Source organism: Periplaneta americana, chromosome 6 (assembly GCF_040183065.1).
Source record: "Periplaneta americana isolate PAMFEO1 chromosome 6, P.americana_PAMFEO1_priV1, whole genome shotgun sequence".
Taxonomy (NCBI): Eukaryota; Metazoa; Arthropoda; class Insecta; order Blattodea; family Blattidae; genus Periplaneta; species Periplaneta americana.
Genome location: NC_091122.1, coordinates 183,348,639 through 183,376,528, shown reverse-complemented (window position 1 = coordinate 183,376,528; position 27,890 = coordinate 183,348,639). Strand labels below are relative to the sequence as shown.

Here is a 27,890-nt window from a genome sequence, read left to right as displayed (position 1 = left end):
TAATTGCACAAAATAATAAATATGCATATACGTGACTTGCAGCATTTTCCTATAACTGTACATTCTGCATTTGTCGAAATGCTCGAGAACTTAAGCAGCAATATATTCTTCACACACAAATTTCATTAGAATGTGAAGATAATTTGTTTAGTCTAAAAATTACATTCTTATATCATATTATTTTAATTGACAAGCAAGGAAATAAAGATAACTTAATCTATAATTAGTCTTAAGTTAAAATATAATTAAATGGCACATAATATATATAGTTCTTCTTTGTTCCACAACTGCAAACTTCTGCTTTAAAGAATTTACATGAAATGCCCATATTTTGTATTTTCTACAGTCACTGCTGAAGCTTCACTTGAGTATATAGCTTTATACAGTGAGTCCCAGCGAACATTCACGGTGCTCCTGCTGGTTGCCCAGCAACAGGTCCCCCCCACTACCACAGCTTGCGCAGCAAACTCAAGGCGCTTCACTGGAGAAGTGTTGCCCATCTAGTGTTCACAATTCACATTAGATCAATCATACAACCTATTTCATTAAATCTTTTCACTAAATTTAGTAATTTTTTCCTAGATGGAGCTGAATGACCAGGAAATTTACATTTAAAGCTTTCCCTTGTTCTGCCAAATGATTTCTTTTTCCATATGTTGTTGTTGTCTAGTGCCTTGCATTTGGCAATGAAGCCATTAGCAGTCGTGTTTCCAATACTTTTGAACTGTAGTTTCTTCTGATCTTAATGCGTCACAGGTCTTCAAGTGGTCTTCATTCATTTCTGCTGGATCGTTACACAGGACCCATATGGTGAAGCTGAGATACACCTATTCTGTAGAGATGACTTGCGAAACAGTCATGATTTGTCAATAGTCTGAAGGCTGCAACTGCTGTTTTCCTTGGTCTCTGGGGGATTACATCTGGGTTGGAAAGTAGTGTAATCCATTTTTTGTCTTTAGCATTTGATTCTATTTCTTGTAGGTATGAATGAGAAAATTTTGTAGTGATGAAGCGTTTTATTGAGGAATATGAGAAATTAAATTTAGATTTTTGTTTTATTGTTGTGCCTTTCTTGGCAAGTGTGTCTGCGGTTTCATTCCCCATGACTCCAGTGTGCTGGAATCCATTGGAGACGGACAGTCTTATTAACTTTTTGGACTTGTCTCAACATTTTGTAGCATTCCCTTATTTTTGTTGACTTCTTTGTAGCATTTGAACATATTCCCTGAATTGCAGCTTTAGAATCTGAAAGAATCACTGTCTTGTTATATTTATTTAGGGGAAGATTTAATAATTGTCGGAGAGCAATGTGCATAGCCTCTATTTCACCATCATAATTTGTTGTGTCTCTGCCAACAGAATGATAAAACTTTTCCATATGTGAGTTTTCAAAATATGTACACGTTCACGCACTGAATATGTAACCATTGCAAAACACAACACAATGATATTAGAGTTCATTGTCCTTGTAAAGACATTCTGCAGACTGACACAGCTTAAATTGTGGTTTTCTGTTACGTACAGTGATGTGTATTATGCAAATCAAGCTTTCAGGTATAACTCCCTGTAAAGTTAATTTGAATAATTTCGAGGGAAAAATTGTTCCGGGGCCGGGTATCGAACCCGGGACCTTTGGTTAAATGTACCAACGCTCTCCCAACTGAGCTACCCGGGAACTCTACCCGACACCGACACAATTTAAATCACACAGAGTTAGTGTGCACTCGAAGTTGGTTGCTTGACGGTTGTCAGCCCACTTTGAGGTCTGTGGATATAGAGGACAAAATTGAATCGGTGTCGGGTAGAGTTCCCGGGCAGCTCAGTTGGGAGAGCGTTGGTACGTTTAACCAAAGGTCCCGGGTTCGATACCCGGCCCCGGAACAATTTTTCCCTCGAAATTATTCAAATTAACTTTACAGGGAGTTATACCTGAAAGCTTGATTTGCATTAACACTGTGTATAATTAAAAAAAAATGCTTATAAAAAAAAAAGAGAATAATGCTTTTCACATACTTTTGACATTGTCATTGTGTAACGTACATTTACTTTCACAATGTCCATATGTGTGTGTTTCCCCATACTACCGTACCCTATTCTAAATAGCAACATTGTTACCTCAACACATCTCTACCTTTCACTACCTGCAGCGAGTCAACAACCTATAGTACAAGCACAGTAAACTTATTGTATCGGGTCCAACATCTCGAAGCCTGCTTATTAAATTCATTAATATGATACAGCACGTAAGTTTCCAACTGGCAAAGCACCACGAGTTTACTGATGCAAGCAGCAGCAGTAGTGGGGGGGGGGGGAAGACTGTTGCTGACTGCCTGATAAAAACACTGGGAACATTCACTGGGAGATTCATTGTATAATAAATGAAGTGCAATATGTTTTTTGTGATCTGTAATCTGGCGTAGAAATTTCTCAAACATTTGACAGCTACTTAAAGAGTTAATCTGTAGTGTAATATTCCGAACACTGCTTCCAGCTCTTACCATGAGGTTAGAAACTGTAACTAGATAGTTACAAAATGTTCGGAAAATTAGTTACACAGCTGCAAAATCCAGAAACGTAATCATAATCTGATCACCTTAAATATCCATGCAGACTTAATAACTAACCATAAAAAAATGAACCAAAAACAGAACCTCAATTTCTTCAACATTAACTATAGACAACCCATAATTTAAAGACTAACACAATAAGAAATTATAGTCTTTTTTAAAATTGAATGAGTAGTATACAATTAAACTTAATTAGTGTGTCTTGCAATCCTGAAACACATGGAACAAAATGGAAGTACCTACTAACTAGCTATATAATTTGCTGTGACTTTTGAAGCATTACAATATACACTCCTAATTATCCATATGACTTTATTTCCACAATTTAACAGTCGAAGTCTTGGTAAATTACATTACTTTCAACTCTAATAATGAATAAAAAATTTCCTAAATGACTATCATGGAAAATTCCCCCTTTAATACCGTATCTCGGATGTTATAATAATGGAAGTGTTAATATAAAGATTCTATTTCGTGCATAACTAGGCATAATTGCAAAATAGGTAAACATGTGACCAAATTATTCATGGTAATATTCATTAGGTTCGCATTTTATCACAGTTACTTATACACTAAAAGTACAGAGATAGAGAGAGAAGAGAAAGGGCGATACAAGGAAACAGAAAAAAAAAGAAGAGAGGGTCTGAGGCAGAAGTCATGTATACTGTTTTCGCTGTAAGAAAAATCCTAATGTAAACATAAGCATGTTGCTGTCATACCCGTGATTGGCTCCCAGTCGAAACACTCACATGATGCATGAAAATATAGTTTGTATTTGGAAACCACAATCTTTTATTATTTGAAAATAAAACATTGAATTCTAGTTGTTAAATACGATAAAACATTTAACTTTACTCATATGTAAAACGCTATGTAAAAGAAAAGCCACTTTTATATTTTGTTACGTACTATGAACGCGGATGAATACCAACAGTAATACTGAGGTAGTCTGTTCTTGTAACAAGCTGGCGTCACTTGAGCTCGTAGTTCACGTAAGCACGTGGTACTGAAGTATGGCTTCTGCATCCTCAACTGTCCATTATGAAGATATAGACTTAAAAATAATTTAATTACAGTAATTATAAAGTAAATGTTTCCTAAGCAAACGAATGCATAGTAGTGAGGTTAGGCCTACTTGACGAGTAACGGGAAATGTTTAACATGAAACAGAATGTACAACAGTAGGCGGGAACACGTACTGAGAATCTATGGCGCCAAACAGTGGCCAATGAAGCCTCACTTCAGTCACGTGCTATTGTTTACATTAGGATTTTTCTTACAGCGAAAAGATTATAGACGGGTAGAGACAGACAGACAGAAAGTGTGTGCACATATCTACGCAAGGTTCAAAGAGGATTGAAGAAGTTGAAAAAGATAATTCATGAAATTTCATCATAAAATATTATTATTCAGTAAAGGTAATTTTGTTTATACAGGATGATTCAATAAAAGCGTGCAAAAATTAAACAGGAAATAGAGGATGCCATACAGAACATTTTGAGATAAAGAAACTTGGGGTCTGTGAAGTCAGATTAAGGAGATATCAGCTTATACATGCCTATCGCTATTACTTACTGCTTCATGTATTATCTACATCATTATTTACATGTACTTACATTTATTTACATTTTCAAGTTACTTTCATATAATCTACAAAATCAGAGTTAACAACGTACTGTAGGTACTGTGATTAACTCTTGGAATGGTGTGAAATGGTCTGTCGTTGACTCACATCAAGGTTTGTAATGTGACAATGTGAATATGATAAGCAGAACCACCTTGTGGACGATAGGTCAACAAAGAAACCATTATGGTTTGCTTACATGTAAATAATAGTCTAATAATAACAATAAATGACTTTGCCAAAACACTTGAACAAAATTGGAGTTACTTCTTCACCTCTTTGTCATTCTGTACACTGACAGAAATTTTTCATCATCTAGTGTCAATTCTCGTGCTGCTACAAAACAATCTACAGTTGATATTCCTTTCAATGTACGGATGTACCCAGTATTATTTTCCTTTCCTTCGTAACCTTAACGCAATACATAGAATGCAATATCTTCTTCATCACTAGACGACATGTTCTTTAGAAGTTTCAATAACTACTGAGAATTTAGAAAATGTGCAGTGGAGTGACGCAGAGAAAAACACATGTATGCCACAGACATGCCGTACCGTGAGGGAGTCCAGTGAGGTACAACATCAACAAATGTTGCACCGCTGGTATACCGACCCATCAGGGAAGGCCCTTAAATGTAAATAATAAATGTGGTTGCTCGGCATATTGGAGTTCTTGCTGGCCATCAGTTCAAGCACCTGCTATAATTCTTTGTTAACTCAGATTTTTGCTCATCTCTTAGACAATTATATCTTTGTCCCATTTGTTGTGGAGACCTTCGGTCCTTGGAGTCATGACGCTAAAGTTTTGGTTTCTGAAATCGGCCAAATTTTGATCTCCATTACTGGTGATCGTCGTTGCACTACTTATTTGCGTCAACACTTAAGTATTGTTATTCAACGCGGAAATGCAATGAGCGTTTTGGGTACTCTTCCAGAGTCCAGCCCTTTGGACGAACTTTTTCTCCTGTAAAATTTATTATCTCTATGTAAATGTTTATATTCAGTTTTTATATATGAGTATATTGTAACTGTGAAAATATTGTTAATCAATTTTTTTTTCATAAGTGTATATTATTTTTGGGAGTGTTTTTGTATACACAAACGCATTATTAATTTGGTTATAACTTTTATATCACCTTTATAAAGGTAAACACGCTTTGAAATATTTAAGTGGTTGTATACAAATCTCTTAATATACCTCCTACCTAACCTAGGAAAATTAGAAAATTAATATGTTTACATATTGTACATCATATGAAGTTCCTAAAGTCGTATGATTTGTAACAACTTTTGTGATAAGTGCATAAGAATGATGACATTTTTAGTTAAAAATTGAAATACAAATTCTGTACAAAGCTATTGATTTGTAAATGATAAGAAAATAATTTTAGAATGCAAATAAATGTAAATAATAAGTGTAAAAAGGTGAGGAACTCAGCATATAAATGGCCCAACCCACAAACTTTGCATATTACTGCTTTAAAGAGCTCCTCATTTTATCCTCTTCAAAGTGTAAATCGGCCTAATCATCATTCCCAGTTCCACCATGAGATTTCAGCACAAGTTTCATTCTTGTATCGCATTTCGAGCACTGTTACGAAGAGGTAAAGTGGAAATATAATTGTGTGGACTGGGCCATTTGTGTGCTATAAATATGTAAAACAGTAAGTGATAGTGATGGACAAGTTTAAGCTCATATCACCTTAATCTGACTTCACATACCTCAAGTTCAATATATCAAAATGTTCTAAAGAACATCCCCTATTTCCCATTTAATTTTTGCATGCTTCTTATGAAACACCCAGTACTTCAGACTGTCTATGCTCCACAGCCTCAAGTCAAGGCAAACGATACAATGTGTATTTAGATGATGAAATCTTACTGCTTAGAATAACTCTTCTCGGGTTCTCAGCCAGGTGAGTTGGAGATTAGATTCCAAGCCATCTTCTTCAGAGATGAAGTGATGTGGGACCATGTCTAGCTGGTATTTTGCATAGCTTCCCGCTGCAGGCCAATCAGGAGCTAGTTCCTAGTCCCGACCGCCAGGTGCATTCTGGTTGGTGGACGCGGCAGCCAATCAGGAACTACTTGCTGGTCCCGACTGTCTGCCGTGTGCTGGTGGTCTAAGCGTATTGATGGCAGGTTTCCATGCTGTACTCAGCTGTAGAGCCCCGTCTCTGTTGAGACAATAATTTGAGGTGGCAATAATTTCAACAAAGACGGGGGTCTACAGCTGAGTACAGCATGGAAACCTGCCATCAATACGCTCAGACTCTCAGCACACGGCAGACAGTCGGGACCAGCAAGTAGCTCCTGATTGGCTGCCGCGTCCACCAACCAGAATGCGCCTGGCGGTCAGGACTAGGAACTAGCTCCTGATTGGCCCGCAGCGGGAAGCCCTACTATTGCATATATACCGGCTAGACATGGTCCCACATCACTTCATCCCTGAAGAAGATGGCAGAGCTAGCCGTCGAAAGCTTGGAAGCAAATCTCCAACTCACCTGGCTGAGAACCCGAGAAGAGTTATTCTATATCAAACGCCGGGAAAGCCTCAAGTCATATCATACTTCTTGTTTCTCCCCCTCCTCCACTTCATGAGTTCCTCACTGATACTCAGGTTCTGGCATCATTAAGAAATACCCACAGACTATATCATCCACCGCAGAGCGAAAATGTAGGACAGTGCAGTTGATTTCAGCAATGACTATGACAGTAGTGGATGGAGAGAGACAAAATATAAATTTTCAGTTTTCATGGTATGGGAAATATCCTTGGCTAACAGGGTGCTTTGAGACAGATAAGTAATACTGCTTTACCTGTATTCTGTTTGGGGGTGAAAATGAGTGGCCATCATCTTCTTGTGGGGTCTGTGCCACAAAAAATTTTGAAATATGTAGTTTTTGCTTTCGCATGTTAAATACTAGTCAACAAGGTACCGCACCTACTATTTAACATGCGAAAGCAAAAACTATATATTCCGAAGTGATATAGTTGTGTAATCAAGATGTACAATAAAAAAAAAAAATATTGATAGAAAAGCCAAGAAACATTGCTGTAAAAAAAAAGATACAAGGTACGCAGATTTTTTCAGCCTACCCAGCATTTACACCTTAGCTTCGCCACTTGACTATCAATTTAGACGTGTTTCATTTTAGCGCAACATTTAGAAATACAAAACGCAAGTAATTAATTCTGCATATTTTAACATTGTCATTTCTTCCGAGTATTACTGAAAAATCATTATGCTATGTTCAAACAATGAACTACAATTCAATAATTAAGTTATTCATTTTGGAGAACATAATTAGTGACAATACAGTAAACACTGCTTAACTAAAAACAGCAAATAATCAATAAGTGTTCCCTGTTTCAGACTTGAAGCATAAGGTTTTATACGTTCTTACATTTATTTAAATCGAAATAAAGTTGCATTTTATGTCGAAGGCACATGATTGATGTATTCAAATTTGTGAGGGGACAAATTATGGATCAAAAAGTTTTATTAACTACTGGCATGTAAGCACAATGTTTTGTACTTGCAGAGCTGTGTGTGTGTGTGTGTGTGTGTGGATATTATTTTTGAAAATCATATTTAAGTAGGATAACTGAAAACTGATGGCACATTTATAGACACTGAATGAAAAATTTGAACTAATTATAGTAAAAACAAATCACGTGAAAATAAAAAATTTCACAGATATTTTTTTTCTAAACACTACCCAAATATCTGACAGATTATTACACATCACAAATCAAGAAATGGAGGAAAGAAAAAGAAAGTGAATCGAAGTATTATGCTAAATAATTTGAAGGATGAACTTACAGAATAATTCCGTTCTACTTGAGTGAATAATATCTGTATTAATGGCGGAAGAAAGAAAGAAAGAAAGAAAGAAAGAAAGGAAGGAAGGAAGAAAGAAAAGAAAGAAACGAAAGAAAGAACGAAAGAAAGAAAGAAAGAAAGAAAAGAAATAAACGACAGAAAGAACGAACGAAAGAAAGAAAGAACGAAAGGAACGAAAGAACGAAAGAAGAGAAAGAACGAAAGAAAAGAATGAAAAGAAAGAAAGAAAGAAAAAAAGAAAAGAAAGAAAGAACGAACGAAAGACAGAAAAGAAAGAAAAAAGAAAAGAAAGAGCGAAAGAAAGAAAAGAAAGAAAGAAAGAAGGAAAGAAAGAAAGAAAAGAAAGAAAGAACGAAAGAAAGAAAGAAAAGAAAGAAAGAAAAGAAAGGAAAGAAAGAAAGAAAGAAAAGAAAAGAAAGAAAAGAAAAGAAAAGAAAAGAAAGAAAGAAAAGAAAAAAAAGAAAGAAAAGGAAAGAAAGAAAGAAAAGAAAGAACGAAAGAAAGAAAAGAAAGAAAGAAAAAACGAAAGAAAAAAGAACGAAAGAAAGAAAGAAAGAAAGAAAGAAAAAACTGTGTGAACTTATAGTCTAAACTAGGAATTAAAAAAAAAATATTATTTTTAATGGCTGGCTGTGATCCGTTAGGTAACATTATGACATAACACGGCAAGCAGTTTGCAGTAAACATCGGCACAGCTGAAAATATGGCTGTCTGAAACTAAAAATGTCTTCAGCACGAAAGGTTCTTAACATGCAGCAAGGCCTAGTGTTGCATCTTGAAATTAGTAACTCTGATTCATTGTAAATTTTTTGTGGATTAAAAGAATCAGCCTATTCGAAATCATGTGATTCAAAGACCGAATATTTTATATGGCCTGCTTCAATGAACGAGATTGTATGGTTTCATTTCAAGATGAGAAATGTATGATAAATTGCAAAATAACTGAATTGAAAAACAATCTGTGTATTAACTACCTCACAAAGACAATAATATGAAATGTGGAAAATACTAAGGCTATCTTCTAATATTATATTTTCAGCGTTGTCAATAAATAATTTATATATTTCGTTGAATCATGAAATTACAAGAAGTTAGACACCAGTTTTTCCAGATTTCAAGTAATAAATAAAGCTATATTAAAGCAAATGCTTCAGCATTCTTCCTATATTATATTCTCACGTGTTTTCTAAACTTTTAAACTCAACTACAGAAATACATTTTAGTTACCATAATAAACATAGTAATTTGAAAACATAAAAATATGGGCAAGAAAACCTGAGCATTCATACGACTTCATTCAATCTGCAGATCTGTGCTTTCCACTCATTCTCACAGAAACACGCATGATACAAAGATCATCTACTAACCTGAATATAAATAAACTGCCTTTAGAAGACACATCCACGCATCCATCGCATTTGTTCGTACACTGCACTATGTACCTTGTGGTAGTGTAGATGACTTCACGACATTGCCTTGTATCTAATTCTATCGTCAGTATGCCGGTTAAGTACCTACTGACTTCATCAATTTTGTCAATTTTCTAATAGAAATGCTTAATGATACAAATATATTATTTACTATTAAAAAAGTAACTTCATATCTGTTATTTTCTCTGTATGATTTCAAAGCAGGTAAACTCATAAAAAGGTTTGTACTGTAGTTGATGACCTCTACACAGTTCTTATACTTAATTTCAGTCCTCTTGGAACTGAGAGAGCTAAGAAAGATACAAGATTTGTATTTCTTTCATTTTTTTTTAATCTACCCTCATTTTATATTTTTAATACTTAGTTTGAGACCTTTTTCATAAATTATATTTTGTTCGTGGAGTGATTCCACCCACTTTTCAACAACTAATCTCCAAGATACAAGGTAAAGTCATGGTTTTTCAAAGCATTAACGCACGTAGCGTGGTGGTTACCTCTACAATATTTAAAGGAATGTATCAGGAGACGTTTCTTTGTTCAAAGCGTATCTTGTAATGAAACCTCATCTCCAATACTTTGTGACAATGGAAGAAACAGAATGATAGTGGTCTACATGTCGCGCAGACTCTCACGACTGATGGAGTCTCTGGAGAGCCCCGGTGCCGAGTCACGTCGGGCTACGACTGCAGGCCCGCCTGCCGCCACCACGTCCCGCCTGGCAACAGCTGCTAAGGTTCCGCCTCCCGGCAACTCCTTTTTGTTCGCCACTTCTTTTATGGAACTCAATGTCTTGTGTAACCAGGGCGGCCACGAGTTACGTGCCGTCTGCAGTTCTGCCACTGCGGAGTGCAGCTGGTGCACCAGATCCTAAACACACGCACAAGCAACACTTATCTTCAAGCATGACAGTAGGTTCAAATTTAACTGAGGGTCTCACTCACTCACTTCACAAAAATAGAATTGAATATACAGTAAAACCTCGATAAGACGCGCCCGCTTATTACGCTATCCTGTGTAATACACTTTTTTTGTCTGGTCCCTGCACATTTCATGTATAACGCCTTTATAAAATACTCCGTTTGTTGTGTTCAAGTCCCGCATAATACGCTCTTTTTGTGGAATATTTTCGATGTAATTTTCAGCAATGTACTGTAACAGCAATGAAACATCTTGGTCATTGAGCTCACTGGTGCCATTAACCTGAAAAGTATTGGTATTCGACCCTTTACCTGCGCATTTAAACCTTCATACTTCATCCCTTAGTATACCCCACCCTCTTGTTACGCTCTCTTATTAGACTCCTTATCTGCGTGGTTAAAGCCTACATACAGTTACAATACCTCACCCTCTTGCTAACCCTCTCTCTCAAACAACATTCCTCACTCGGCCGTAATAAAATTCTGGAAATTTTTGCTGGGCAGTTTGTTGTCCTTTAGTGTATTGAAGTGTCTGTGAATGTGATTACAATGAGTGTTAAACGAAAAGCGCTTTCTGTGTCGGAAAAATTGGAAATCTTACGAAAGTATGATGAGAACAGTACTCTTACTCAGAAACAACTCTCTGATTCATTAGGAATCCCATCATCGATATTAAGAACGATAATAAAAAATCGCGACTCAATCACTACAGCTGCGATGTTGGGAGGATGTAATCGCAGAAACTGAAGTGTGGTAAACATGAGGACTTGGAGAACACACACACGGCAAACAACTATAAATGGCTTTTTTTAGAATTAAGTACAGTACATATTGTAAATGTCTTTGACGTACAGTACAGTAATTACATAATGGAGTAATACTGTATTACCTTTCATGAATCATGTATTTCAATAAAGAAAAATGCTAATAGATACTGTATATAAGTCAAAATTAGTATACCCGCCTAATACGTGGTCCCGGTTAATACGCGGTTTATACCCGGTCCCTTGAACAGCGTTTTACTGTAATCACTTTGGAGAATCTGGTTTTCACTTAGGCTTTTCTTCTGGCATGCCATAGACAGCACAAAATCTCATATATTTATGTTCATGAAATCTGAATAAATTATAGACTGAAATTTACCCCTCATGCATGACACACGTGATATTAGCCATGTCCTCTATGCCAGCTGTGTATCTCAGGAGTTGTCAAGTACTGTTACATGAGAACGAAGTTCGGTACAAGTCTGTTCATTGATGTAAGTTGCGAGATACTCTGAAACCTACACAATGAAGAACTAATGTTTGTTAGACTAAAAGCATACTATGAAGTGATTTATGGTCGAACTAGAAGCAGGAATGATGCTAATAGCAATGATAGTAGTGTAAGTGGTGGTAGTGACAGTGGCAGCAATAATGGTAGTGGTGACTGTAACACTTGCAGCAGCAACAGTGGTGGTAGTAGTAGAATGGTATAGTGAGGGTCACATAAGAACAGTTCCTAAGCAGCAAATATTGCCGACTTGTCAGTGTTGCCAACTGTTACCAGATATCACACGATCTTAACGTACTAAATGACTTATTTACTTACTGTACTTTATGTTGGAAGGTTATTCTAAATAACTCAATAATTTGTAAAATATTTTCGTCAGACTATACGAGAAAGGGAGACCTAACCTAAAAATATATTTTGTTTGACCACATGAAATTATTAGTACTAACTCCGAAAACTTCCCTGACTATAGTCTTGAATTATAACCACAATGCAACACATAAAATAACTATTATGTATTAATATTAATACTGATATTAGTTAATAATTAGTATGTTCAAATTTCTCTAGCTTCCAGTAACCGGCTCAGAAATCTAGTACAATTTTAATTTCATGGAACTCCAGTACTGACAAATATTGTCGATATTTGTCTCAGCTGCCAACATACCAGTTACAAAATCACTACCATTTGCAGTATTTGTCAGTATCGAAATTCGAAACGAAGTTGGCGAAAGAAAATTCAACCTGCAAACTAGAAAATCAACACAATCCACTAGCATATGTAGTAATGGGGGAAAAATGGTTAGGTTTCACCCTTAGGGTATGAAGTAAGCTGACCCGGACTATAGGTGTGATGGTGATGGTGATGGTGGTAGTAGTGGTTATAGGTAGTGAAGGTCGCTGTGGCAGTGACAGCAGCAGTTGGAAAAAATACCTACTATGATGCAACAGAAATTATTACACAGTAAAGTACATAAAGCTTGTGAAATGTGGATATTTTCAAGATACGACGGGAACATCTGAAAGTACGTCATGTAAAGTGCTATTGGTGCATCTGTGACAAACAGAAATGGAAAAAGATGATTTGGAGTTCCAGGAAGACAAATGATGTGGGGAAATCAAAACTGAGATGGCTACATCAAACAGAAAAGACTGTAGCTCAAAACAGAGCTGGATGGCGAACTGTAGAGCCAAAGGAGAAGGTCCGTCTTCCTCACCTGATTACGACACTCTGCCTCCACGTGCGCCAGCTTCGTCTGCGCAAGCTCGAGCTCCAGCTCCCTGATGCGCTCCTGGGCCCTTGTCAGCTGCGGGTCGCTGTTCTTGTTCGTCTGTATCACCGGATCACCTCCATTCTCCGCCACGTTGCCGTCGCCAAGCAGGGCTCTGCACTTCGCACAGCCAGCTACCTGGCTCTGCACAAACATTAACAACTGTCTACTCTCATGCACAAACACAACCATGATAGGCTTCGTCACAACATACTTACTTACTTACAAATGGCTTTTAAGGAACCCGGAGGTTCATTGCCGCCCTCACATAAGCCCGCCATCGGTCCCTATCCTGAGCAAGATTAATCCAGTCTCTATCATCATATCCCACCTCCCTCAAATCCATTTTAATATTATCCTCCCATCTACGTCTCGGCCTCCCTAAAGGTCTTTTTCCCTCTGGCCTTCCAACTAACACTCTATATGCATTTCTGGATTCGCCCATACGTGCTACATGCCCTGCCCATCTCAAATGTCTGGATTTAATGTTCCTAATTATGTCAGGTGAAGAATACAATGCGTGCAGTTCTGCGTTGTGTAACTTTCTCTATTCTCCTGTAACTTCATCCCGCTTAGCCCCAAATATTTTCCTAAGCACCTTATTCTCAAACACCCTTAACCTATGTTCCTCTCTCAAAGTGAGAGTCCAAGTTTCACAACCATACAGAACAACCGGTAATATAACTGTTTTATAAATTCTAACTTTCAGATTTTTTGACAGCAGACTGGATGATAAAAGCTTCTCAACCGAATAATAACAGACATTTCCCATATTTATTGTGTGTTTAATTTCTTCCCAAGTATCATTTATATTTGTTACTGTTGCTCCAAGATATTTGAACTTCTCCACCTCTTCAAAAGATAAATTTCCAATTTTTATATTTCCATTTCGTACAATATTCTCGTCACGAGACATAATCATATACTTTGTCTTTTCGGGATTTATTCATCACAACATACATTTGAAAATACACATATAATTGAAAACAGTAAAGTTTAATTATAATGAAAACACAAAACATTTTGAAACTCTAAAATTAATGAAAACACTTCATTCTTAATGTAATATTTGTAACTAAATGTAAATAACTTTATTTATTAAAAAACAATTTCGTGTGAATTTATGTTAAGAAACTCATCTACAGAGTAGAAAGGATTAATTAAAAATCTAGCTTTCAAACTATTGGTTGGTAACTTATAATATTGACTGGGAAGCTTATTATATAATTTCATCCCCATGACAGAAAAATTTGTACTAGTTTTATGTAATCTACAGTATGGAATATTAATTTGTTCAATATTTCTAATTTCATAATCATGTATATTGGCTATTAATGAGTAATTGTCTATATTTTGTCGAGTGTAAAGAAATAGGTCGTATATATATAAATTTACGACAGTTAATATCTGTGATTGTTTGAAAAGAGGTCGACAATGCACCCATTTAACGTGAAAAGCATGCAGTCCATCAAGCAATCAAGCTCCCCTAGAATTACCATATAGTGTCCCATCAGTACTTCTACTTCGAGGCTCTCCTTCACATGATCAGGAGTTGTCCTTTGATGGTCCTTCAATAATCATCCCTTGCTATATCTCACACTCACACACGTTCAGTTTTGAATGGGAGTTTCTGACACTTGATTTTGGACGTCATATGTTTGTTTACCAAGACTGATTTAATAATTTGTGGTACTTTCCAATGTCCTAGTTTCGCACATACAGTAGAATTCCTCGTATCTGGCAACTGTGGGACAAAGCCAGTGTCAGATAACTGATTTTGCCGGATAATTCGAAAATACGTTTATGCTCGATCATGCTGAAATGTTGTAATTATACACCTGGTAGCAGACCTTTAATGCATGTCATTAAAGTACACCTACTCATTAAAGGTCACGTCTTTCAGCCAATGACGACTCAGGTTACAACTGTTCAGCCAATGACAGGTCAGCTTTCTACCATTATAAAACCGCAAGTATCGATTATTCTCGGATATCCAATCGAAAGAGAATTAGCGAAAAGTCACGGAGGCTGGAAATCCAATACTGTCGCAGAAGGTTATGTTCTGTTACTATAATAATTAGCGTTAATTGTAAATAATATTCAAATAAATTCAATTTGTCATCTCGTTTTTCAATGTCTAATTTAATTTCAATGTTATCTCTGTAGGTTCTTATGGCCTAGCAAGGTCAATGTGGACATCTGTTCCTCGGAAAAAATCAATACTTTCGCGTCTGCGCACATCTCACAACATACGGGACATTGCTAAAAAATTAATAATATCAAGTTAGAAATATGGTCGAGCATAAAAAGTCGTATGAAACTCGCCTATAATGGTAATTAAGAAGCTCGTATGAAAATTATGAAACTCGCTTGCGCTCGTTTCATAAATATCCATACTCACTTCTTAATTACCATCATTATAGGCTCATTGCATAATGTACTATTATAGGTTATGTAAAGACATACTATAATACAGAAACATTTGTCCATTTGTTTATTATGCCCCTGGTACTCATTTCTCTTTGAGGATGAGTAGACCCCAGAGCCAAAGAGCAACTGGAAGGATTAGATCAATGGAAAAATCCATGACCCCATCAGGAATCGAACCTGTGACATTCTAGCTTGCAGTATTATGCCTTAACTGCGACACTACCATGCACCCCCTAATTCTGTACTTGGTATAAAAAAACAAAAACTTCCAACGACGTCGATATACACAAGATTAGAAGTATCTTTGCAGTACAATTCGTATGAGGACCAGTGTCATAAATCACAATTACTCACTCTGAGTTCATTCAGCGCCCCTTTTGCTGCAACCTGTTCATCATCCAGCCTTTGGCAAATCTGTAATCCACAATACGATAGTTTACATTACAAATATTAAAAAGATTTAAAACCAGTATTAAACCCAAAGGTTTCTTAAAAATTGTGTAGAATGTCTTAGAATATCTTAATTAGTGTTGAAGTGCGATTTAAAGACCTGTGATTTTGTCGCTATAATAGGTTTGTCGCTGGTTCCAACTGTGTCTATAGTTCGAAAATCACATTTTTGCCATACACATTTCACAAAAATATTTAATTCGCAAGGAATAAAAATTAAAAGAGCACCTCAAAATACAAGTAATAAAAAAATAAGTAAATACAGACATAAGTAATCACCATCGAAAAATTTGAGGTTTTAATTACTTTATTTATCTGCAAAAAAAATCACGAAACTTTTTTTAAATGTAACAATGCTTATCTGAAATCACAACCTGAGTTTGTATTACTCACATAAGATTCAATTGCTTTAAATTCTATATGGAGTATTCCATCTCAAATCGACCGAAATATATAAAAATTGACATTGCAATTTTTAAATACAATGAAACTTTTTCTGTCCGTAGACAACTGTGATACAATGCTTTGTGCAAAGTTTGAGGCATCAGAACTTCATAGTGTTTAAATTAATATTTAAATTTATCGTATTTTCATAAAATTAGCAACTTTAAACTGTTGTGGCTCTGAAACCCTTTCACCCAATGATCAAAATCATGGTTTATTTTGATGCTGAGAAGTTAAAGTTTATATTGATATGTAAACAGTTTTTCTTACTTTTTATGGAAATGGAGAAATTTAGATTTTTCTTCAATAAGACGCCTTTGGCCACGAAAAAATATTTTTAAAATATATGGTTAAATTCTGCATTGAAAGTACAAATAAACACGTATTTTTTACTGGTGGTACGTTGATAAGAAAATATTGAAAATATCAAATAAAGAAAATAAATAGTACACGCGTGAACTAACCAGCTCACTGTAGGTAGTTGAGACAAGCAAGGCCAGGAGACAAACACGTCATGTGTCGTCTAACAGTCATGGCTGGGCTAACTTTATCACAAGTTTTCATAAACACAGGAGTAAAATGACGCCCAACGCTCGCTTATCTTCAGCTCTTGGCCAATGCGTGGGGTACAGCGCCGTTCAAGTCCAGGCGTGTGAAAATAATCTATTTAATACCCTCGAAACTTATTGCCGTGACACTAAGCAAACAATGCCGAATCCCTCTTAATAATGCACGGTTTTTTTTCAATATTTTTTTACATTTTTACAAATGGGCAAAAAGCCTAAAAGCAAGTAAAATCAGATTATCTCTCTCTCTCTGTGTACAATAAAAATAAGTATTACTTCTTAACATAACCTACTAAATGTCAGCTTCAAAATGAGCTCCCGTTCAATGTTCTGCAGTAAATGGTTCCAGAGTTCTGAGCGCTGAAAGAGCCTTGTTTTTATAAAATATGCTAAATTTGTCGCTTAACAATACGAAAGCTATTTGACTTTCGATAGTATATTTTTGCAAATGCACTCCCCTCAGCACCTTGTATAAGTAGGGAAAAAATTAGAGTATAAAAAAATCCGAGGTTTTTTACTGATCGATTTCATATGGAATAGCCCGTAAAGAAAACTGAATTAATTTTGCATACATTTACATTTTCTATCACTTTTACAATGAAAGCAGTACTGGGTGTTCAGTTCAAAGTGTGTCATGGCTCGCTGTATGCCGTCATGTGGCTAGCCGATGAGCCTAGAGAATTCAATCTTCCTACATTTCCGCAGAGGTGTATAACCTATGAGGCAGAGAAGTTGCCTAGCAAGTACGGCGTTCATTCTGAAGAGTACGTACCGATACGTACGGTAATGCCGGTAGTGGCACGAATGTCAACTGTTTGGAAATACGTACTGTCGAGATATGGGGAGAGGGTTAAGACGATTACTTATGTATTTGTTGACATTAACTTCGACGGTCAACATGGACACGGAGCATTTGATTTGTGTTGTGGAATGTTACCGTACGCAACCGATGATAACAAATACCCTGCGTACGACTTGCCGGCGCAAAACACAGTTCGAAAGAGGTTTTGGTAGCACACAGACCGTACAGACTGCCATCTGTTGCTACGACGTTCAAGTTATACCGTACACGTTCTCAAGTTCAGATTGAAGAACGCCTTAAATAATAGGCAACTTCTCTAACATATAAGCTGAAACTCGCTTCAAATCGGTGACCCAACAACAGTGACGTCATGACACACTTTGAAATGAACACCCAGTAGATATCCACCATAGTCACATAACAGAGCACAATAAAATTTTAAACAACAGAGCACGGCATAGTGAACCTAATAAATAATTCTAATTCTAATAAAAGCTCTTACCTGTTTATATTCAGTAATAATAGCTGTGTTTCGATTGCTTTCGTTTTCAGCTTTCTGCACTTCCCTTTTTAACATTTCCTTTACCTGTAAATTAAACAAATTCCGTCATGCAAGTGAAAATCACTTTTAAAATAAAATTTCAAAGTCTTATATAATACGGCAAAGAACTAACCTGAGTAACTTCATCTTCTAACCTCTTTTTTTCTTCTTCAGTTCTAAGCAGTGTTGACTTAAGTCGATCGAGCTCATTTGTGTATTGGTCAGCATTGTCTTGCGCCTCTTCAAACATAAATAAACAACGCATATAAATTATTTTAAAAAATCTCAAACAGCAAACAGCATACAAAGAGAACAGAGCTCTGTCTATTCCATCACTAACATTACTTGTTACCAGATAGACATGCTGCTGCCACCATTCTACAGATAAGGATGTTACATGAACAAATACAGAAGCATGAACAAATATTTCCATTAGTAAAGTTCATTATACATTCACATTATCGCTTTTGTTTTCAAATAGATCTATGTTAAATAATTGCCAGCAGTCCACAAAAAATTATAGCTCAAATGATGGTGGTGATAATAATGGTGATATAGATGAGAAATAAGCAAAATATTATTATTTCTGCTTATGAATGAATTAATGAATGTATATACTCCGAAATATTGAATAAAAATCTTAACAAGCACTGATGTAGCTTGCCTGCTGACCCGGAGTTGCACTTGGGTCATGTGTTGGATTCTGTTGGCCCTGTATGATAGGATGATATTAGTGCAGTGATAATTAGAGCCCGGATGTTCGGCAAAATACTTTACTGGGTGGAAGTAAAGCATTATTTGCACAGATATAAATGTAATTTGGAGCAAATCAAAGTGATAGGGATAATTTTTATTTTGCCTATTTCGCCTTTTTAAGGTGTTTCTTACTAATCCATGCCTTTTTTGTCATTTAAAGCAATATTTCTTGTTTATTTGCAATTTTCTAATTAACTGTAATGTAATGTAATGTGTATGAAATTTAAATATTTGAAACAATGACTAACTTTACTAACAATAGTAAATAAAAGACTTTTTTTCGTGATTAACTGTCTTTTCACAAACCTTACATAACAAAACTGTTCCATCGGTTGAAAACACGTGGGCACCAAATTCACTAACGTAAGCATGAAGTTTACTTTGCAATGGTTTACTGAATTTAGGCATTCCAGCTAACCGATCTTATACCTTCTGTCACCCGACAATAACTGACTGTTCCTCACTCAAATTTCTTTCTCCTACAATAATAAACACGTGTGGCACAAAATTGTAACGGTAAGATTTGAAAATATGGAAGCAAACAATTGAAAATGCTACGTAACAACTTCTATGAGAACGAGTTTAATATTTAAAATTATAAAGCTGATTGTTGGTATCGTGAAGACATGACAATATTATATTTGTAACTGTGAATTGTAGATCATTATTCATATTACACCGATAGTATTAAAGCACGACTATTAGCAGATTAAGCACCGAAATAAATTACTTTTTATAAGTCAAAATGTGTCATCTACGAAGTAAATATAATATGTGTTATGTTGATATAATTTAAATTTATTGCTCAAATATATTATGCCTTTTTAAAATTTATAATGTCTTTTCAAAGATTATTGTGCCTTCTTCTACGTTTCATTGCTTTTTTTTGCCTGCCTATTTTAACTGTAATAAATGCCTAAACATCCGGGCTCTAGTGATAATGATGGCAAAATGAACCCAGGGTCCAGCACCGAAAGTTACCTAACATTTGCTGTTAATGGATTGAGGGGAAAACCTGGAAAGAACCTCAACCAGCTAACTTGTCAATCCTGGATCCACTATAGTCCTGACGCTGTTATTTCCGGCGTGACTCCGCCTCTTTGCTTACGTCTTAGAAAGTGAAGGCTCTATAAAGTCTAGGTAGGTAGTATCGTTCGCCATTTTTGTTCTTACGTTGCCGAGCTACTATACGAGGAATCTATTTGCCACACCGTTAAACATTATCATGTCGTAGCTCCTATGATAATAAATCAAACGCAATGTAATTCAGCAAATAATTGAGCGGCAAATAACGTCTTCGTGTGCTTTCTGCAAACGCCAACGAAAGAGCTAAAATGGCGGGCGATTATATTAAGTATTTATTGAGCCTTAACAAATGAATTAGCGAATCACAAGACGCACACGTTTAAATGTAGCCGACCTGCAACGCGATTGGCTGCCGGAAATTAGAGGGACGGGACTATAGTTTTGCAGTCAGGTCAGTTGACCAATACTCCAAAGTGGTTTCACAAGATAACAAATGGCCTATAAAATTCATTACTATAGTACGTAATAGCAAGGACTGTTATTGGTCAAGTTCCTCAAGCGAGGGATCACTGTCAATAGTGTGCCATACAGTCAGACACTGTGGGCTTATGTGAAGGTGGCAATGAACCTCCGGGTTCCTTAAAAGCTGTAAGTAAGTACTATTGGTACCAAAATCTGGTTACAAAAACCAGGTATAATGCCTGGGGATCATTGTGCTAACCTCAAGATATCTCAGTTCTGGTTAGATGATCGTTCACCTCTGCACAGGTATGTGGACGTGAGACAGCAGCCTGTTGGTTGGTCTTGGACCTTCATGGATTGTCATGCCATGAATGGATTTAAGTCAAAATGAACTACAGAAAGTGGCCGGGAATGTGGTGAAAAGATGTGAAGCATGTTTGACTGCAGAAGATCACTCCTTCCAGTATTTAAAACAATAAGGCATGCTTTTTTATTTGAGGTAATTTGCCACCTTCGGTTGAGCAATGGCAGTTCGTAGGTTTAGAATATGTGGGCAACATCCCTAAACAATTGCTGTTATTACCTTTCAGAGCAGTGAACTCCTGTTCGTATTTCTTGAGTTTCTTAACTTTAAGACTGGTGGCGAGCTTCATGAGTTGCCTGGCAACCTCTTCAGTGCGGCACTTCTTGGGAAGCGTAACACGGAAGTATTTCAGGATGCTCTCGAAGTCCAGTTGAAGGAGCTCTTTCTTGCACATCTGACCATAGCATGGAGGAGCTTTGTTAGTATGCAATCATGAACGCAATCGATTGTATTGTATTTATTAACATTCCATGGTATTCATACATTGCTTACAGCTAGAATATATGAAACAAGTCAAAAAACTTAATACTATTATAAAGTCTTAATTTATAGTCACACTCTAGATGAAATATATACAGACGAGATTTACAATATAGTCTACTAGTACAACACAAAAATTTTAGTATCAATTTCATGAAGTGTTATTGAATGTCATCAATTCACCTACAGAATAGAAGGCGTGAGAAATTAGGTACTTCTTTAATTTGGCCCTAAATAATCTTAAGCTTTGAGTTTCATTTTTTATATCGATAGGGAGGCTATTAAAAATTTTTACTGCCATATAACGCACTCCTTTTTGATAGCACGATAGACTTGCCGATGGAGTATGAAAGTCATTTTTTGGCGTGTATTTATGCTATGACCTGTTGAATTATTTACAAAGTTTTCACGATTATTTAAGAGGAAGATTATTAATGAAAAGATATACTGACAAGCCATGGGCATTATCTGTAGTTTTTTGAAAATAGTCCTACAAGGTTCCCTAGATTTGGCACCTACCATTATTCTAATTACTCTTTTTTGTAATAGAAATATATTGTTACTATCTGTGGAATTTCCCCAGAATATTATTCCAAAACTCATTGCCGAGTGGAAGTATACAAAGTATATTGTTTTTAAGGTATTGATATTTACTATCTTTTGCATAGATCTAATAGCAAAACAAGCTGAATTTAGTTTGGGGGTAATTTCTTTAATATGATTTTTCCAATTTAAAACTTTATCGATTTTTAAGCGAAGAAATTTGGTTGTTGTTGTTGCTAATAGGGATTTATTATTAATTATTGCGCTAGAAATTTACGACGTTGAATTTGCACAGGATTTAAATTGAATTATGTTAGTTTTGTTACAATTTAATACCAATTTATTGACTGAGAACCAATCAGATATTTTGAAGAGAATTTCCTATGTTGAAGTTATTGGCTGTAATTACTATACTTGTGTCATCTGCAAATAATATGGGATGACCTACATCTTTTATTAGGGGGGCAAGATCATTTATAAACACTAGAAAAAGTAGGGGACCTAATATTGATCCTTGAGGAATTCCATTATTAATAGTTCCCCTTGTCGATGCAGATTTCATAGTTGTATTGATTTCAACTTTCTGTAAATTATATAATGATCTGAGTGGATCAGCTTCTGTCCTAGTTAAAATCAATTCTGTAAATAAATTACAGTTCATGAAGAATTCCCTTGGAACATAATATTAACACTTACCATCAGTAATGCTAAAGCCACTTGGAACAAGGTGTCTACACCTTGCAGTAGGAACACGTCGATAATGTGAAACACGAAATATAGAGGGAACCGAGCTGTGAAGAGGGTGAGGAACCACTGCGATGCGAACATGTGTGACTCCACACCCTTGTCTGAGAAGTGTTGCCACAGCTGGGGCAGCTGTTCCTGTAACAAAGTGAAGCTTAGTACAAACACATATACATGAAGCACTGTTGAAGTACAAGCAAACTTTTTACTTTCCTAATGGAGAAAATAATGAGGAATTTCACGTGTGTGAAATAAAGAAAATTTGAAAAATTACACATCTAATTTCAGAAGAATCAATTAGATACTGACCTCCATCAGTCTGTTCAACTGGTAGAGCCGCATGTACAGGTTCTCAAAGCCATCTTTATACAGATCCCGCAAACCATAGTCATACATTAATTTTACAAGAATGCAGAATGCTTGCTCCTCTGGCATCTGAAACAAAATACAAGAGATGCTTTAAATGCCGCTCAATTAATTTCAGGTAAAGAACAAAGTCTTCTCTGATCCACAACTGTCAACCATCGCTGTATTCCAGCGGTTCCTGATCTGGGGTATGCAATCACACACCGGGCCACTCAGGGGTATGGGCATTACATCTAGTTGCGCCATGTAGTACCTCATAATACAAGTAAAGATAAATCTGAAATTATTTTAAATGTGTTTCGTAATTGTAATTTTTTTTGTTACTACAAAATTTTATAAAATATATATTGGATAGTTGTTGTTTAGTCAACTGTCCGAAGACAGGTTTGAACCTCATAAGTAACACCAATAAGTCATCACTCATGAGGCAACTAGGCCAGGAGATAATGGAGTAAGGTGGCCAGTTCCTTTCCCCCTCCAATGCATACATTGCCGACTAGCTATATATTACACTAATCAGACTTCAGATGTATACAAACATTGTTCTTCCTCTGACACATATCGTCAAGTGAGATGTACTGCCTGATAATAGATGTACATATCAGCCAGAACCTCAACCAGAGGTATAACATCATAAAACACGAGTTAATGAAATAAATATCAGAATTATTAGTTTTCATTACATTATTACTGTCAAATCAATCTTCTTAATGTATCCAGCTGTTTGCTGACAACATGAAGTCCACTATAGTCCACTGTAGTTTTGATCTTCAAGAGATTTAATATTGGAATCAAAATATATGTACTATCTTAAAAAAAAACAATTTCATACTAATATTGGACTCGTGCTCGACAAAACAACACACCTCGTTGAGACATATTACTGCTAACTAAGAAATGACTCCATGCTTACATGCAAGAGGAGAGTTGCAGCAAGGAAGCTGAGGCCCTGGCAGTACCCCACTTCTGAGTCGTGGACAGCATACGCCTTGGAGATGCGGTACAGGGAGTCCTGGCCCAGACCACCCGCCTCTTTGAAGAAGTCATGTGCCGGGAACGTGCGATTTATATCTCGCTGAATCACATTTTCACAGCTGCTATCCTGCAGATTGGAATGAACACAAAAATATATTTTACTCTCACTCCAGTTTCAACACTCACAAGATACAAACAGATTGTAAACAATATATTCAAATTAAAGACTGAACTGATCATATTCACAATCTTCAAGTGTGATCCTTCAACATTATCACATTACAGATTTCTTACATGATTGAAAATAGGCTCTAAAATTCATGTCTAAGCCAGCGGTACATATTCAAGCCTGTACAAGCAAGCACGTGTCACAGACAGATTGCTCTACACGCGGTTTACTTCTCTTCCCCTACAAGAACACACTGGAAGAGGGGTAGAGGTGCAAATGTTGTCCATGCATAAATCAGGTAAAGCAGTTGTAACTGGAAATAAATGGTATCTGACATACTACATTATTGAAATGGACATATGATGACGAATTTCTTAGCTTTACAATTAATTAAAAGTTAATTAATTACGAAATGTATCAGAAGATTCTTAAATTTGCAGTGAAAATTAGAGTATTACAGTCCAGACATGAGTCCATCTAACCATGACTTTTTCCCCAAAATGAAAAATTCACTTGTGAGTCAACATTTTACAAAAGTAAGGCCCAGTTTCATCAACAATGGTTAAAACTTAACCTCGTGTTATATAGTTTTAACTCTAGATTTATATAGTTTTAACTCTAGAATTCTAAACAGACTTCTGTACGGGCCAAGATTGAAATACAGATTTTCATGGCAAATATATTGACTGCAAGGCCTCCAATCGCGGTAATATTGAAGGTATAATGAAATGGATGACGCAAAGCTTATTTTATTACTCCTATAGTATGAAGAACTTTATAATTTATTAAATTAGAATTATAGCAATGTAATATGGAGAAAGAACATATGGGATGAGATTGGAAAATACTAAATTAACCAAGTATGTCCTTCATAGTTTAAGTTACAGAGCTATTCATTTTATTTCTAGATTCAGTTCAGAACACTAAAATGAAATAATGCGCTCTAGAGATAAAATCTGATGGCTCATTTGGAAATGCGGATAAGGGAGCAATACTATAATAAAAATCCGAACGTAACGAACGAATTTTTTCCAGTAGGTGAGGAGTCTACCTTAAAACAGCATCCAATTATTTTTTTTTATTTTAGTAGGTTATTTTACGACGCTTTATCGACATGTTAGGTTATTTAGCGTCTGAATGAGATGAAGGTGATAATGCTGGTGAAATGAGTCCAGGGTCCAGCACCGAAAGTTACCCAGCATTTGCTCATATTGGGTTGAGGGAAAACCCCAGAAAAAACCTCAACCAGGTAATTTGTCCCGACCGGGAATCGAACCTGGGCCACCTGGTTTCGCGGCCAGACGTGCTAACCGTTATTCCACCATCCAATTATAACTACAACATTGGAAGCAGTCATAGCACTCCAAGAGGACTACTTTGAACGGATTGAAGAAGTAAAATGTGTCAATTCAGTAAGTTTGTACATTACTTCTGGGATCAACCTCGTAGTTTCGAGGCTATTTAATGAATTCCGCCCTCTCAAAATTGAAGAGAAAAGTACAATGTGACTGCCTTTTAAGGGTAAATATTAAACAGCTAACTAAACTACCTGGAGTTCGAGCTGTTGACAGTGAATGGAGAACTGAGGGACTAACAGCTACAGGAACAAAAGTCTGTTCCAACACAGTCTTATCCACTGCAAATTCAGTCTGACAAGCTGATTCTCTAGACATCAGGTTAAAAAATCCAACTACAGATGGAGAGAAAAAAAGCAATGATAGGCAGTTCATAAGCTTACCTTCGTAATGAGGATTCTGTACGTGTCCATCATAGCTGTATCATTCTCGCACCCAGCAAGGCGTTGCCAGACTTCCCCACGCAAAGCTTCAGGAATGCCACCTCTCACAAGGGGTGCCAACTGTCGAGGACGCTGCTTGGTGGTAGTCCAGCGTGCCAACACCTCTGCCCACGACTCTAATTCCATTTCAGAACAGTCTTTCGAAACTTCGCCTGTTCCACTCAACAATGGTTCATCACCATCTTAAAACAAGACGAAAGAAATTGATATGGTTTACTATCAATTATCATCATAATTTTCTGACCTAGAGCTTCATTGTGCTTTATATTTTATGTAACCTGTTAAAACAAAAATGACAAAATCGAAGTTAATAAAAAGTTGCAGCTACCTCGACTGAAGATCCTATAACATAATAACACCAGTCAACAAATACAAACTTTGTTTTCATAACATGAATGAAGTAGGCTCATCTTACCTAATTCGCACTTACTGAACACAAAAACGACCGTGAAAAGTTCAAATGAACTACCTATATTTCTGAAGTGCTTGGGAAAAGTGACACAAGTCAGTTTCCACAAACCTTATTTGATAATTTATTGACAACTTACAGAACATCTGCTCCCTTGGAATGTTATGTTTTATTTAACAACGCTCGCAACTGTAGAGGTTATATCAGCGTCGCCGGATGTGCCGGAATTTTGTCCCGCAGGAGTTCTTTTACATGCCAGTAAATCTACTGGTATGAGCCTGTCGTATTTAAGCACACTTAAATGCCATCGACCTGGCCCGGGATCGAATCCGCAACCTTGGGCATAGAAGGCCAGTGCTATACCAACTCGCCAACCAGGTCGACGCTCCCTTGGAAAAAGAGACATAAGTATTCCTCCCATTACAATAATTTATACAGAAAAAAAATCAAATCGACATAAACCAGTGTAAGTTGTCAATAAATGATCAAAAATGGTTTGTGGAAACTGACTTATGTCACTTTTCCCAGGCCCTACAGATTTAATACTCCAAATATCACAAAAGACATTCAAGTCATATAGAATTAGTATTATCTGAAACCAGTTTATATAATTTTTCATTTTAAATTTTATTGTGATCTGTGTCACAGGGCAAACCCAAAATATTGGGTCAGACCAATAAATTAATATAATGAAATTTGATACGTACAGTTGAACTCTGTTACAACATCATCAAAGATACTAAAGAAATTATGTCACTATAAAAAATAAATAAATATAGTAGGTCAGAAAAAATATATATGCAATATTACATATTTTGTATACCACTATAATTTAATCTGTAACTTATACTACAACTGCAAGACCAGTGACTGGACATAATTGTTTGGCAGCATGTCTGTCCAGAATTGGAATTATATACAGTGGTCTAGTGGCAAGAGTGTTGCACTTATGATCCTGTGAACCCAGGTTCAATCCCTGGTGTGCCCCCGATTTATAACTTGTGTTGGGCCAGTCTGTGGTCCAGGAAACGCACAAGTTTTCTCCAGGAGCTCCGGTTCCCCTTTGGATTCCAACAAATCTCAATCATGTAGTTCCAAGTTTTTAAGAAATTTTTATATTTTATACATAGATTGGATAGAAAGTAATGGCAACACTGCTGTAACGTGACGATGGTGCGTTCGAGAGCTGCCAGCTGTGTGGACATGAACAAGGACTGTTAGATGAGTTAGTACAGCCAGCGGCGACAGTACTCCATCAATCTACTGCAGTGTGTAGAACATTCACTTTCATAGGGATAGTGCGAGCGCTCTAAGACCATCCTTACAAAACTAGAGCAACGTTTCTGGATCAAAATTGAAATGGCACGAGGTTGTAGTGCACAATAATGTTTTCAGGGACTGTGTGAAGCAGCGTTGCCATATCGCACAGTTGCACGATGGGTTAAAGCATTCCGGGAAGGCCTTGTTGCACCGGTACCAAAGGGAAGGTGACGACTTTCTTGGACGAATCGTAGCTATGGACGAAACCTGGACTCGCTCGTATGAACCAAACTTGAAACGCCAATCAAATGAATGGAAGCATCCCGGTTCTCCTCGTCCAAAGAAAGTGCGCCCTACACAAAGTGCTGTGAAGGAGAT

At 36.4% G+C, this 27,890-nt stretch overlaps 1 protein-coding gene and 1 non-coding gene across 4 annotated transcripts in view; both read right to left on the bottom strand.

The window, feature by feature from the left end:
- Window positions 1–1,602: 1,602 nt before the first annotated feature.
- On the bottom strand, window positions 1,603–1,675 carry TRNAN-AUU (transfer RNA asparagine (anticodon AUU)). The gene has a single exon. It is a non-coding gene; the product is annotated as a tRNA-Asn (tRNA).
- Window positions 1,676–8,600: 6,925 nt separating this feature from the next.
- The window catches only part of LOC138702108 (rab GTPase-activating protein 1-like), a 57,029-nt gene continuing 37,739 nt past the window's right edge, over window positions 8,601–27,890 (bottom strand). For all 3 annotated transcript variants that reach the window (XM_069829685.1, XM_069829686.1, XM_069829687.1), the window contains exons 9-18: window positions 25,784–26,025; window positions 23,815–24,003; window positions 22,845–22,970; window positions 22,488–22,673; window positions 20,988–21,162; window positions 18,294–18,400; window positions 18,122–18,205; window positions 15,712–15,771; window positions 12,874–13,071; window positions 8,601–10,334 (exon numbers count right to left, since the gene is read on the bottom strand). In XM_069829685.1, the coding sequence (XP_069685786.1) occupies window positions 10,077–10,334; window positions 12,874–13,071; window positions 15,712–15,771; window positions 18,122–18,205; window positions 18,294–18,400; window positions 20,988–21,162; window positions 22,488–22,673; window positions 22,845–22,970; window positions 23,815–24,003; window positions 25,784–26,025 (1,625 nt within the window). In that variant the 3' untranslated portion in view covers window positions 8,601–10,076. The remainder of the gene's footprint in view (window positions 10,335–12,873; window positions 13,072–15,711; window positions 15,772–18,121; window positions 18,206–18,293; window positions 18,401–20,987; window positions 21,163–22,487; window positions 22,674–22,844; window positions 22,971–23,814; window positions 24,004–25,783; window positions 26,026–27,890) is intronic.